The sequence below is a fragment of the Myotis nattereri genome, assembly GCF_964212035.1.
Source record: "Myotis nattereri genome assembly, chromosome: 5".
Classification (NCBI taxonomy): domain Eukaryota; kingdom Metazoa; phylum Chordata; class Mammalia; order Chiroptera; family Vespertilionidae; genus Myotis; species Myotis nattereri.
This window is the reverse complement of record NC_138080.1, coordinates 20,617,298-20,631,884: the sequence shown is the minus strand read 5'-3', so window position 1 is coordinate 20,631,884 and position 14,587 is coordinate 20,617,298. Positions and strand designations below refer to the sequence as shown.

Here is a 14,587-nt window from a genome sequence, read left to right as displayed (position 1 = left end):
ATCCATCTTATATCAGTGCCACAGAAGTGGGGCCTCATGAAGAGGGCTGTGGTCCAGCAGGGGGCGCCACAGGGAGAAGCGCTGCTTCACCTGAGCTTCCTCACCTGTCTCCCTCCTCCCAGAACCTCCTTCTCCAGGAGTAGCCTGCTCTCTAAGGTCCCCAGGTCTCAACACCATGGCCACCGCAGATGCAAAGGAGACCTTGCTCTCTCAAAAGATAAAGAGAGATGCTCTGAGGGAGGGGAGAGGAGTGGCGGGGGGCGGGGGCGGGGAGAGGGTCAATTGGGGAAGGAAGGGGACATCTGTAATACGTTCAACAATAAAGATACATTTTTTAAAGAGAGAGAGAGATGCTCTGAATTGCAGATAGGGTTATGACGTGGTTAAGTGACGAAGCAAAGCAGCCTTGGTTAAATCACATTCATCTTTTAGCCTCAGTTTCCCATCATGAAAATGGGTTAAATAATATTGTCTCCACTTCTGAGGACAGTTCTGAGAATTAGGTAGCGTCATCTCTGCAGGGCAATTGACAGGGGCTGGCACACAGTAAGCACTCGATACATGCCAGCTTTTATAATCGTTTTAATATTCGTGGGCTTCTGTGTCTCAAATCCTGGGCTAGTTCTGGGAGCACAGAGATGGGCTTGCTGCTATTCCCTGTCTTTGAAAGTTTCCATGGTGCTGGGAGGAATGATACACACAAATATCAGTGCTCTCAAGATGTGGACACATGAAAAGGGGCATGGCTGCTGTAGCTTGGGGTGCACCGGCCAGGCCTTCCCTCATTCCTATATTCCAGGGGTTCTCACCAGTGCTCCTCCCTGCCCAGAGGACACTTGGAAGTTTCTGAAGACATGTTTGTGTCTGTTCAAACTGCAGGAGAGAGAAATGTGCTATCATATCTAGTGGGTCAAGGCCAGAGATGTTGCTGAACATCTTACAGTGCGCAGAACAGACTGTACCACAAAGAAGGAGCCAGCCCCAAATATCAACAGTTCAAAAATGACAGCGTATTCACTCGAGAAGCATTTATGGAGCACCTACTTGCTCCAGGCACTCTTTTAGACACCACTGCGGGAGTGGGGGGGCGGGGGGCCCGCGGGATACAATGTTGAACTAATTAGACATGACCTCTGACCTCGGTGGTTGCATTTGAGAGGGGAAGATGTGGATATTAAACCACTAATCATGCTAATGAATATATGATAAATTGTGATGAAAGCTATGAAGAAAAGAAAGGAGTTGCTATTAGGGCTTATGGTAGAGATGGTGACTCAGGGTGGGGAAATCGGGGAAGGCTTTCCTGAGCAGGTGCTATTTATGGCCAGACCTAAGGATGTGTAGGAGCCGGTGCTCCAGGTAGAAGCAGCAGCAGGTACCAAGTTCCTGAGGCCCACGCGTGCTTGGTTTGTTGCAGGAGCAGCCAGGGAGCGAGTGGGTCTGGAGAGCTGAGAGGGATGGGGGACAGAGGTGGAGATGAGCACGGAGGGGACCACACTGGGGTTTGCACTGCATCCTAAGGCTATAAGCAGAGAGGTGACCCTTTATATTCTCCCGTCACAGAGATCCCTGTGGCTGTTGAACAAAGGCAGCTGGTCCTGGGGCAGAGGAGGGCGGGGGTGACACATCCTTGAGGGGGATCGGAATTTCATCCACAAGCAAGGGGGCGGGTCAACACTTGGGAAGAGCAGAACAGGAGAGGTGAAGGCCGCAACTGCATCTCTCAAGCTTCGCATAGAAACATTAGCCCAGGTGGGGCCCCTAAAGTCTGGAGATCTCCCCAGCAACAGCCATGCTCTGCTCTCCAGGTCCTTTAATCACCTCTCTGGGCTCTGGCCCTGCCTTGGGGAAACCAAAGAATGTGGCACAGAAGGGACCATTAGGCAGGAATGACAAACAGCTGGGGATGCGGGGGGTGGGGGACTTCAGGAAGTGGAAGCTAAATAATGGAGGGGAAGGAGGGTAGGGTCTCTGGGGGTTGGGAAGTCCTGGGGGGACACTAGTGGGCAGAGGGGTTGGGCTGTGGTGTGGAGGGTCAGTACCCCCAAACCCTGGCTATTTGCACCCGCCTTTTGGCATTTATTCCTATTTGCCATCGCCAGATAAGCTAAGGATGGCTTCTATTATTGGTCCTTTGAGAGAAAAGAAATGCAAGGTGCTTTTTTGTTTGTGGGGGTGGGGGGGGGGTGGGTGACTGGAGGAATCTGGGGTCAGGCAATGAGGCATTCACCTTGACTGCCAAATTTAAGGGGCCACAAAAGAAATTTAGGGATCAAGATAAGTCCAATGTCATGAAATATTTTTTAAAATCAAAATTAATGTAAAACTTTCCTGATGAATAACATACCAACATTTGGAATAAAGACAGCATACGATACAGCGCTTTCACAGCCCTGCCTCACGCCGTGGGGCCTAGAATACGCCACTTACAGAAACAACACATGTTCACTAGATTCAACCCTTTAGACTGTTTTCCACGTACAAAACAACCGATACCAACTAAAGGAGTAAAATAAGGTTTATTTAAATGTCAGAAGGCGTTGACGCTGGTCAACCAAACGAGAACAAGTTGTTCTTTTCTCCGATGATAGAGGGAACCACACTCAGATATAAGCCAGACGTCCCCTTTGCCGTCAATTCTGTCAAATTCATACAGTATGCATTCTTACCTGTTTTCCAGGACAACCAGCATATTTCAAGATGCTTCCAGATCTGTGATTAGCTAAAGAGCACAGGAAATCAGGGAAAGCTTTACTGAGGAGGTGCCGTTTAAGGTCAGACCTCGGGATGTGTAGGAGGAAGGAAAGGGTGCTCCGGGTCGAAGCAGCAGCGTGTGCCAAGCTCCTGAGGTCAGAGTGCACTTGGTTTATTGCAGGAGCAGCCAGGGAGCTAGTGGGGCTGGAGAGCTGGAGAGGGCTGGGGGATAGAGTTGGAGATGAAGGGCTATGCCAACCACACTGCAGTTTGTACTGTGGCCTACGGCTATCAGCGGAGGGGTGATCATTCAGCTTGCGGGCCACTTAAACATCCCTCACACATGACAACTCAAGAGAGACAGTCTTATCTTCTGGGAGCCCTTCACAATTTATAGGGGAGGCAAAGAATGTTCCCGGATACTTCTGATTAACAATGTTAGATCTTCATGATGTAACCCAGGAACCTGGCTTTAAAAGGAGCCACACTTTTCTTTAGGGCAAATGGCTTCATGTTTGAACATGACACTTCCATATCAGTGCATCTACAGCCAGAGACCCTACAGCCAGTTTTGTCGACCTTACGACATGTCTCCTCCGTTCTTAACCACCTGAGAACAGCATATTTATCGCTTTGGGCTCATCTCATTGCTGCCAGCTAACATTGGTCTTCTCTTTTCAATCTAGATCTTTATTCCTTCTTGGAAAAGATGGGCCTCCCCTGTGTATGCTTCTGAGCCCCAGCTCTGACCATTATGGGGGCAAGACATTTAGCTAACAGACTTCATCTCTTTTTTTTTTTAAGATATATTTTTATTGATTTCAGAGAGGAAGGGAGAGGAAGAGAGAGGAAGAGAGAGATAGAAACATCAGTGATGAGAGAGAATCATTGATCGGCTGTCTCCTGCACGCTCCCCACTGGGGATCAAGCCCACAACCCAGGCAAGTGCCCTGACCCGGAATCAAACCGTGACCTCCTAGTTCATAGGTTGACGCTCAACCACTGAGCCACCTGGGCAGGGCAGACTTAATCTCTTTATATCTCAGTGTTCTCATCTTCAAGATGGAGCTAATTTGGCCTCCCTTGTGAAATAGAAGAACTGATATGTGTTAAGCATTTAAGATCATACGGATCATTAGACATCAGGAAATTCATATCAAAACCACAATAAGTTACTACTAGAATAGCTACAATAAAAAAGATAAGTTCGTGTTGGTGAGAATGTGGAGAAATTGGAATCCTTTTACACTGCTGGGGGGGGGGGGTGGGGGATGTAAAATGGTGCAGCCACTTTGGAAAACAGTCTAGCAGTTAGTTTCTCAAATGATTAAACATGGAGTTACCATCTGACTCATTAAGTCCACTGGGGGGCAGGTATATACCCCAAATGGTGATGTGGGCATCCCCTCCTCCATGCCATTGTCAGGCACAGGAAACAGGAAGAAGTTGACACACAAGGTCAATATTGGGGAGGTCATTACCCCAGTGAATCAAAGAGGAATGAGGTCAACCAGATTGGGGGGGCGGGGAGTACATCTTGAATTTACAGAGCACTTGCTAAGGGTGGAGGTAGGGGGAGTTCACATATAGGGCTCATCACTGATGAAGCATAAATATATACATTTTACAGACAGAAGACTGAAGGGTCTTCACCCACCACATTCCCTGCCGTGAAACCAGCCCCTTCGGGAGCTCTGGAGAAGGAGCCTGCTGAGGACGGTCCTCTTCATGGCGCTCATCAGCTCCTTGTTCCTGAGGCTGAAGATAATGGGGCTGAGGAAGGGCGTGAGGACTGTGTAGGTGATGCCCATCAGGGTGTCTCCTTCCAGAGACTGGGGACCCTTGGACTTGAGGTAGATGACAGAGGCGAAGCCATAGTGCACGACCACCACAGTGAGGTGGGACGCGCACGTGGAGAAGGCCTTTTGCCGGCCCTCAGCCGAGGGGATCCTCAGGATGGTGGCTATGATGGAGGCGTAGGAGAGGAGGATGAGGAGGCAGCAGCCCAGCAGGGCCATAATGCACACCAGGCCCACGCCCAGGGCCACAGTGGACACGTTGCCCCCACAGGCCAACTTCAACAGTGGAAGCGCATGACAAGCCAAATGGTGGACCTCATTGGGCCCACAGAAAGGGAGGTGGAAAATGGGCATTGTCACCACCAGCCCCATGACCAAGCCACCAGCCCAGGACCAGGCCACCAGGCAGGCACAGCCACGGGGACTCATGAGCACGTTGTAGCGCAGGGGGTGGCAGATGGCCACGTAGCGGTCATAGCCCATGACCGTGAGCAGGAAGGAGTGGGTGAAGCCAAACGCGAAGGAAAAGTGCATCTGGCTGGCACAGGCCACGAAGGCAATGGAGCGGTGGATGGAGAGCAGGTCGGCCAGCATGCGCGGGACGATGGCGAAGGTGTAGAGGATCTCGGAGATGGAGAGGGCACACAGGAAGAGGTACATGGGCGTGTGGAGGCTGCGCTCGCCCCAGATGGTGGTCATGATGAGCAGGTTCCCCAGCAGCGTGAACAGGTACATCAGCAGGAAGAGCAGGAAGAACATCAGCTGAAGGTGGGGGAAGGGGGAGAAGCCGATGAGGATGAATTCAGACACGGAGGTGTGGTTCAGACCCAGCATGTTGGTCATGCCTGGTGTGGGAGAGAGGGGAGAACTCTAGTGAGTTCTACCTGGGAGGGCTTCCCTGATGGGCTCCTCCACGTCTTCATGTCATGTTTAGCTTATCTGCAGAATAACATTCATAATAATGGCCTGTGCTTCACAGAGCCACTCGAGGTTTCAATAAGATCATGCATTTCCAATGCTTACCACAGGTCATAGCACATAGTAGGAATTCAATAAATAAATAAATAAATAATAATAATTATTATTACTACTACTGTTAAATCCCATTGTTAGGAACTCAGGGTCTCTATTCAGCTCCACCTGGATGGAGCTGGTACTGGAGAAGCGGTCACTACCCAAGGTGCATAGAAGCCAATACGATGGCACTGGCTTTGAGAAAAGAAAGAGCTTTTATTTGTGAGCTCAGCCAGCAAGGAGACAGGAGGCCAGGCTCGAATCAGTCTACTCGATCCAGGTTGTGGGGCAAGATTTAAGGGGTTTCAGCACAATATATTCAAGGACAATGGCCCCTTCACCTCTTAAAGGATCCCAGCACTTAGGTTCTGGTCCTTCGGTTCTGTGGGGTGAGCAGTGGAGGGTTGAAAAGTGTTACTGGTGAGCGGTGGTTAGAAACAGGATAGGACCAGTTTGAGCTGGTTCTGCAGTCACAGAGACGCCACTTAAGAAGTTGTCATGGCCCCTCGTCATTTTTCTAAATTGGAACGGAAATTAAAAAAGATAGCAATTCTTCAGTCTTTTAAAAAATTATTATTATGGGATTTAAAAAAATTCTCCCCCAAGGATATTTTTCAAGAGGGGAAGAGAGAGAGAGAAAGAGAGAGAGAGAGAGAGAGAGAGAGAGAGAGAGAGAGAGAGAGAGAAACATAGATTGGTTGCTTCCTGTACGTGCTCTGACTGGGAATGAGCCTGCACCCTTTTGGTGTATGGAATGATGCTCAATCCAACGGAGGAGCCACCCAACCAGGGCAATGGGATATTTTTTTCAATTGTTTTTTAAATTATTTTTTAAATTACAGTTTACATTCAACATTATTTTGTGTTAGTTTCAGGTGTAGAGCAGAGTGGTTAGACAATCACATACGTTACAAAGCCTTCCCCCTGGTATTTCCAGTGCCCACCTGGCACCATACATAATTATTATAATAGTAGAGGCCCGATGCATGAAATTTGTGCAAGGGGCTCGGCCCTCCCAGCCCCGGCTTCGTTCTGGCTTCTTTGGCTGTGTACCCAGAAGTGAATCACTGGGTCATAAGGCAGTTCTAGTTTTTCATTTTTTGAGGAACCTCCATACTGTTTGCCATAGTAGTTGCACCATACGGTGGGATCTTTAATATAATTTTTGGATGGAAAAATCTGGTGCTGGTCGGAGTTCGCCTTTGAAAGGATAATGCAAATTCTGTGATCCCTGTGCTCCAATCTGCCTGGACTGCTGTTGGCAAGGCTTAGTAAGTGTCAGGGGCTGGCTTTGTTCTTTTCATACAAAAACTCTACCTGTTATCCGTGTGAGGTAAACATTTTTGAGAAGTTTTTTAAAACAGTGCTTCAACAACACTGGGTTGATTCCTTAGTCTATTTGATTCTTAGTTTTCTCATCTCTTAAAGGAAGTTGGTCATAATAACCCCTACCTGACAGGGTTGTTGTGAGGACTACATAAGACAAACACATAAGGGGTCTTCCACAGCGCCTGGAATAAACAATGGAAAGTTAGGATTGAGGGCAGGCATACATAGTCAGAATTGGATTCTCTTAAAATGTAGCAACCACCCTAACTGGTTTGGCTCAGTGGGTAGAGCATCGGCCTGTGGACTGAAGGGTCCTGGGTTTGATTTCTGTCAAGGGCCTAGGTTGAGGGCTCAACCTCCAGTAGGGGGTGTGCAGAAGGCAGCTGATCAATGATTCTCTGTCATCATTGATGTTTCTACCTCTCTCTCCCTTCCTCTCTGAGATCAATAAAAAAATAAATAAGTAAAAAATGTAGCAACCTATGGTTGTATCTCTCTTTTAACTGGTGCATTTAATGCATTTATCTTTTTGGTCATTACTGTTGTTTTGAACTTAATTCTGTCACTTTATTTAATACCTGAGCTATGTGTAAATATATCAATAAAATATCTAATATATACATACACCTACATATGTATATTTGACATATACAAACACAAAAATATGCACTTGCTCTTATTCACTAAGCCAAGCACACACACACACACACACACACACACAGAGAGAGAGACAAAAACCAACAACACAGTAAGGACATGGATTGTCACCAAAAAGGACCTTGTGTGAGGCATAAAGGAAGTCTAGGTAAATTTCCAGGTGCCAATATTGCAAAGACCCAGGTTACCTGACCACACTGCAAAACATTTGGAAATGAGTGTGAAGAGGGTACCCGAAAGCTCCCATGTACTTGGAGCACAAATATTAGGCCGAACCTTTGACAGTGGCATCGTGACATATGACTCACTAATCTTTGGGCGAAACAGAAAATTAAGAAATACTAAGAGCTGAATGATAACACTTGAAATGACTAAATGAAATGGATTGTGCCCTGGAATAGGAAAAGGACATCAGTGGGGAAATTCCAGGAAGATCTGTTTGCTGTGTAGTATTATGCCAGTGTTAATTTCCTGGTTCTGATCCTTGCACGGGGTTCTGTAAGATGCTCACATTTCAGGAATTTGAATGAGGGGAGCACAAAAATTTCCTGTGTTGTTTTTGCAACTTTTTGTAAGTTTAAAATTAAAGAGAAAAATAGTTTAGGAAAACAAGGCATCATCCAAAGTAGCACCAAATCTATCAAGTATGTACAATTAACTTAAATAAGCACACACAAGACCTCCACAGAGAACAATTAAACCTCTAATTAATAGAAAACACAGCAGATAATATAAATAAATGGGTGAAATGGAAAGACAATATCATAAAGGTGTTAATTCTCCCCCAAATTTAATCTCTACATTCAATGTGATATTCTAAAAAAAAAATTCAGTTGGATTTTTTGAGAAAGATAATAAACGTATTCTAAAATATCTATGAAAAGATAATGATCCATGAATAACTAAGTCAACCTTGACATGGAGAGTGAAAGGCGGTGGGGGAAATTGCCTTCTGAGAATCTGAGAATTCTACAAACGTCTTGGAAATAAAGCAATGTAGGGTTATTGCAACGGAAGACAAGCAGACCAGTGGCTTGGAATGGAGACTTCAGATATGGAGCCACTCACATATGGTTAGGTTCACACCACAGGTAAATCAGAAAATGACAAATTGCTCAGGAGATGCTGTAGAGGAGAGTATCTTTCTATGAAGACAAAAACAAAAACTGGGCTTTCAATTAGTGCTCTGTTCAAAGAGAGGACCAAGAGGGATTAATAAACCAATTGAAAGATAAAAACATAGCTAATACAGGAAAGTATAGTGGAATCCTCGTGATCTAAGGACAGGAAATGAGGTCTTTGAAAAGAAATAAAAAACACAAATCATAAATAAAAAAGCTTAATTTCACTACATCAAAATTGTAAATCATATTAGCATCATGGATGAAGTTCACAGATGACAGAGGGCAAGAAGATATTTGCAACACTGAGTGAGTCCTAGAGGTCTGCTGTCCACCACAGAGCCTGTAGTTAACAAAACGATGATGTGCACTTCAAATTGTGTTCAGAGTATAGCCAATGTTGTATTACAATCATCAGACTTGATAAGAGAATAGATTTCACTTATTCCCACCACATAAAAGAAATGGTAGTTATGTGATGTCAGAGGTGCTATCACTACAGTGGCAATCACATTACAATGTGTAAATGTATCAAATTAACATGTGCACTTTAAATTTACACCGTTATATGTCAAATCTATTTCAATGAACACAACTTGTTAAGAGGGCAGACATTATGTTAGGTGTCTCACACACAGAAAAGTAAAGAACCACAAGAAACCTGTCAGAGGTGAGGGTATGACCTTGATTGTGGTGATGGTGTCACAGGTGTAGGCATATGTCCAAAATCACCAAAATGTATACATTAAACCTGTGCAGACTTTTGTATCTCAATAAACACGGACAGGAGATTCATATCTGGAGTCTATAAGGAATGCCTGCAAACCAATGAGAAAAAAGGCTGGAATTATGCAGGAAGTGGAATGGGGCAGGCACAGGCGATGTGCCCGAGAGGACACGCAATAGGCAAACAGGAAACGGAGACCTGCCCTTGCTCATTAGCAGTTAGAGGAATGCAGTTTAACACAGCAGCGTGGCACCGCATCACCCTGTTGGAGTAGCAAACATGGGAAAGCTGGATGCTGTGATGTGTTGGCCCTGATGCGAAGATGAGTGAATTCAGTCCTTCTAGCAGGTACCTGGGGGCTCATGGCCAATGAAGGGAGCACTCACCCTAAGCCCCGCAAACACTGCTCCTGCGTCTCCCTCTGAATGAAACACACAGGTCAGCGAGGGGACGCGGTCAGGAACGTTCACTTCAGCATCGTCTGTGTTGGCAGAGAGTGGGGGACAGTCTGGGAGACCCCACTGTCTGTGGGAGTAGAGAATTCAAATCTGGTGGAGGTGCGCCATGAGCCCTAAACAACATTTAGGGGAAAAAACAAGACTGACATAGCAATATGGATGGTTCCTACAAACACAGCACTGGGTTTAAAATTAGGAAAAAATAGGAGGCCTCCAGCTCCGTATAACGCACCACAGTCAGAACGTCTGTGCAGCAACATACATTTTATAAGATTCACACAAGCAGAAGGACACACAGGGAACAAATTAAAACGCTGCCTGTTGGGGGTGGGGAAAGGAGTGGGGCATAATGATAAACGGGAACAAATAGAACAAGATCATTGTGAAAATCATGATTTACTCAAAGCTCCTAAGTTTAAGTCCAAAACAAATGGGAATATATATATTCATACTTATATATATCAATGATACATACATATACCAATCATGTATACCATATATATATTTGGTAACAAGTTTTCAAATGCCCTGGTTTACTCCCAATATTACTAAGTCCCCTTCCACTTCCCCCTAGAAGATTGTCCCCTCAGAACCACTACCCGCCAGGGCTTGGAGGCCCCAGAATCCTATTTGGAAAATGGACAATTTGGCTCGAGTGTCAAGATGGGGTCCCTCATACATGCCTCTCCGTGCCCTGGCCCCAGCCCTGGCTCTGGCCTCAAGCCCTGTCTCCTGGAGCAGTGCCTGCCCATCGTCCTTCCTCTACGCCTCCTCCTGCTACTAGAATCTATTCTGTTCCCTGAGACACACGCAGGTGGTGAGTCATGCAGACCCAGGGTTCAAATCCCAGCCCCTACCGTGAGATGGGACAAGCAGAGAATTGCCCTCGCAGGTTCTCTGTGGGAACTGGATACCAAGTGCTCAACAGCGGATGTTCTCAAGACATGCTGCTGGCGTTGCCGGCATCTTTCATGGTCACTGCTGGGCTGGTGGCACTCATCCTCCCCCAGCAGGTGACACCTATTGGCGCCATGACAGTCAGGGTTTCAGCCCCAGTTCCAGGCTCTTTCCTCTGACTCTGCGGATGCCCTTCGGCCCCTGTCCTTGATCGCTGGTTCAGCCCGCCTCCTCCTCTCTTCTGGCCACAAACCAGGTCCAGGGTGCCAGTTCCTAAATACCCAAATGTTACAAATACACACACACAAAGGGCTCTCTGGCGCTTTCCTGTGCCACTCTTCCCAGGACAACCTCCGGGCAGGAGGCTCAGGAGGGCTCTCCAAGGCACCTGCACAGCCTGGACTTCGGGGAGGAGAAGGGCCAGCGCCCTCATCCCAGCTCCAGGCTCCCAGCCAGAGCCCCAAGCCAGGCTCCCAGATCCTGTCCCTGTGCCCGTCCTCTTCGAGGGGACATTACTCCACCCACTCAGCTCTCCCTGCTTGTGCCTCTGGCCATAGCCCAAGCCCCGGCTGGGCTCACAGAAGCGGACAGAGCCGAGAACAGGCTCAGTGCATAGGTTCTGAGACACAGTGACAGTGACGCCCAGGAAACTCTGAGCCAGAAGCAGACCCTCTCCCTGCATGTATCTGCCGAGCGCTGCCCAGCCGCCTGCAGCTTGTCTGGGCCCGGGAGAAGCCGGGGACACACAGCAAGGGTACTGTGGTGGGTTGAATTACCCCACCCCACCCCCCAGTTTAGGTCCTGCTCTCACAGAAGTGGACAGGGCTGAGCACTGGCTCAGGGGCACAGGTTTTGGAACCTCAACATGTGACCTTAGCTGGAATAGGGTCTTTGCAGATGGAATAACATATGGACAGAGGTGAGATCTTACTGGATTAAGGTGAGCCCTTAACCAGCGGTTCTCAACCTGTGGGTCACGAACAATGAAAATACATCCTGCATATCAGATATTTACATTACGATTCATCACAGTAGCAACATTACAGTTATGAAGTAGCAACGAAAATAATTTTATGGTTGGGGGTCACCACAACATGAGGAACTGTATTAAAGGGTCGCGGCATTAGGTAGGTTGAGGACCACTGTGGCTTAATCCAATGCCTGGTGTCCTCACAGGAACAGAAGGGGACACAGAGGAAACACCATGGGAAGATGGAGGCAGAGACTGGAGTGTTGCAGCCACAAACCAAGGAGCGCCAAGGGCCACCAGGAGCTGCAAGAAACAAGGAAGGATCCTCCCCCAGCACCTTCAGAGGGAGCATGGCCCTGCCGACACCTTCGTTTTGCACTTCCAGCCTCCAGAGCTGTGAGGGAATAAATGCCTGGTGTTTTAAGCCACTGGTTTGTAGCACGTTGCCACAGTAGCCAAAAGAAACAAATCCAGTCACACACAACTACACAGACACGGACACAGACATGGACACAGACACGGACACGGACACAGACACGGACACAGACACGGACACAGACACGGACACGGACACAGACACAGACACGGACATGGACATGGACATGGACACAGACACGGACACGGACACGGACACGGACACAGACACACTCAGTGCCGTCAGAAGCACGCACAGGCGGTGCACACATGCATGTGACACACCCAATGTGACCCTTCTGGCTCAAAACTGCCCTCTCCCTCACCCTGGCACAAAGACCACTCCCTGCCTAGGACTGGACCTGGTGAGCATGGCTGCTGTGGGGGACAGGAACCCAGACTGGCTCACCCAGCCTGGGGCTAGATGCTGAGGCTGCAGAATCCCCTCTCCACCCTACTCACTCCCCATGTCCATCCCTCAGCCAGGTCCTTACTCTGCTCCTCTGGGCTCTCCACTCCGTAGTCTGAATGCCTCTCCCTCTCGCTTCCAGCTCCCATAGCCCTTGTCACGTGTTCCTGGAAAAGGGCCCTGGAAACAGAAGCACTGCTTGCCTTGTTCTCTGGGGGACGCCTGCCAGAAGCCTGGCCTGGGAGCAGGGTGGCGGGGAGGGTGGCAGCAGTGGGTGGGGAGGGAGTTTTATCTCTGAGGGCGACAGCCCAGGGCTGGGTTCCCACAGGTCTCTCCCAGGAGCCTAGGGGTGTGGGATGTGATGTCCTCTAAGTTCAAGAAGGATAGCAGGGGCCCTGAGAACGAACCTTCCCTTCCTTCCTTCCTTCCTTCCTTCCTTCCTTCCTTCCGTCCTTCCTTCCTTCCTTCCTTCCTTCCTTCCTTCCCTCCTTCCTTCCTTCCTTCCTTCCTTCCTTCCTTCCTTCCTTCCTTCCTTCCTCTCTTCCTCCTTTCTTGCCTCCCTCCCTCTTTCCTTTCCTCCTTTCATTCTTCCTTCTTCTCTCCTTTTCTCCCTCCCTCCTTCTGTCATCCATTTGTCACATCTTCACTGAGCCCTGGCTAAGGAACTTGGATCTGAGAACCCAAAGAGAACTCTGCCATCGCCTAGCACTAAAGGATCCCTCCGTCTTGGGAAAGGCAGAGCTGGGTACAGACACCCACCTCCTTATGGTCAGAACTAGGTCATAGGAGAGCCACAGGAGGAAGTGGACCATCTTCCTAGCGGGGAGCTGAAGCCGAGCCTGGGAGGACACATTCTCCTAGGGCTGTGTCTTAGAGTCCCCCCTCTCCCCTGCCTGCTTGGCCTGCTCCCTTCCCATCTTAGCAAATGCCAACCTTCCCATCTTAGTGATGCCAACCTTCCCTCTGCCAGACCATCCCCCCATCTCAGCCAGAATCTCCACCACCCCCACTCCTCTGCACAGCTGTTCCAACACCATCTGGATTCCATCACTTAAGACTCAACTCTGGCCTCTTATGTCACCTTCACCACCACCCCTCTGGGCTGGCTATTACACCTCTATCTCTTCCCTAGAGGCCTGCACAGCTGGTCTTCAACCCTCCAACCCCACCCCTTCAAGCCCGCACTCCGCAGAGCTGTTAGAGAAATCGAGAGGGAGATCATGTCCCTCCCCTGCCTAAAACCCCCAATGGCTTCTCAGTGAGACTAGAATAAAATCTGAACTCCCCATGTGAGTGGTGATCCCAGCCCACATCTGACTTTACTTCCCTTCATTCTTCTAGACACCACGGGAGGAGGGAGGGGATACAATGTTGAACTGATTAGACATGACCTCTGACCTCGGTCGTTGCATTTGAGAGGGGAAGATGTGGGTATTAAACCACTAATCACCCTAATGAATATATGATAAATTGTGATGAAAGCTATGAAAAAAAGAAAGGAGTTGCTATTAGGGCTTATGGTAGAGATGGTGACTCAGGGTGGGGAAATCGGGGAAGGCTTTCCTGAGGAGGTGCTGTTTAAGGCCGGACCTAAGGATGTGTAGCAGCCGGTGCTCCAGGTAGAAGCAGCAGCAGGTACCAAGTTCCTGAGGCCCACGCGTGCTTGGTTTGTTGCAGGAGCAGCCAGGGAGCAAGTGGGTCTGGAGAGCTGAGAGGGCTGGGGGACAGAGGTGGAGATGAGCACGGAGGGGACCACACTGGGGTTTGCACTGCATCCTAAGGCTATAAGCAGAGAGGTGACCCTTTATATTCTCCCGTCACAGAGATCCCTGTGGCTGTTGAACAGAGGCAGCTGGTCCTGGGGCAGAGGAGGGCAGGGGGGGGACACATCTTTGAGGGGGACCGGACTTCCATCCACAAGCAAGGGGGTGGGGTCAACACTTGGGAAGAGCAGAACAGGAGAGGTGAAGGCCGCAACTGCATCTCTCAAGCTTCGCATAGAAACCGGGGGGTGGGGGGGTGGCTATAATTAGCCCAGGTGGGGCCCCTAAAGTCTGGACATCTCCCCAGCAACAGCCATGCTCTGCTCTCCAGGTCC

General features: G+C 48.7%; 1 protein-coding gene across 1 annotated transcript; it reads right to left on the bottom strand.

Annotated features, from left to right (window-relative positions):
* Positions 1-4,343: 4,343 nt before the first annotated feature.
* On the bottom strand, positions 4,344-5,336 carry LOC308519428 (olfactory receptor 10H2-like; the record flags this gene model as incomplete). The annotated part of the gene is made up of 1 exon (XM_081091415.1): positions 4,344-5,336. The coding sequence occupies one exon, from the start codon at positions 5,334-5,336 to the stop codon at positions 4,344-4,346; it is 993 nt and encodes a 330-aa protein (XP_080947541.1).
* Positions 5,337-14,587: the final 9,251 nt, after the last annotated feature.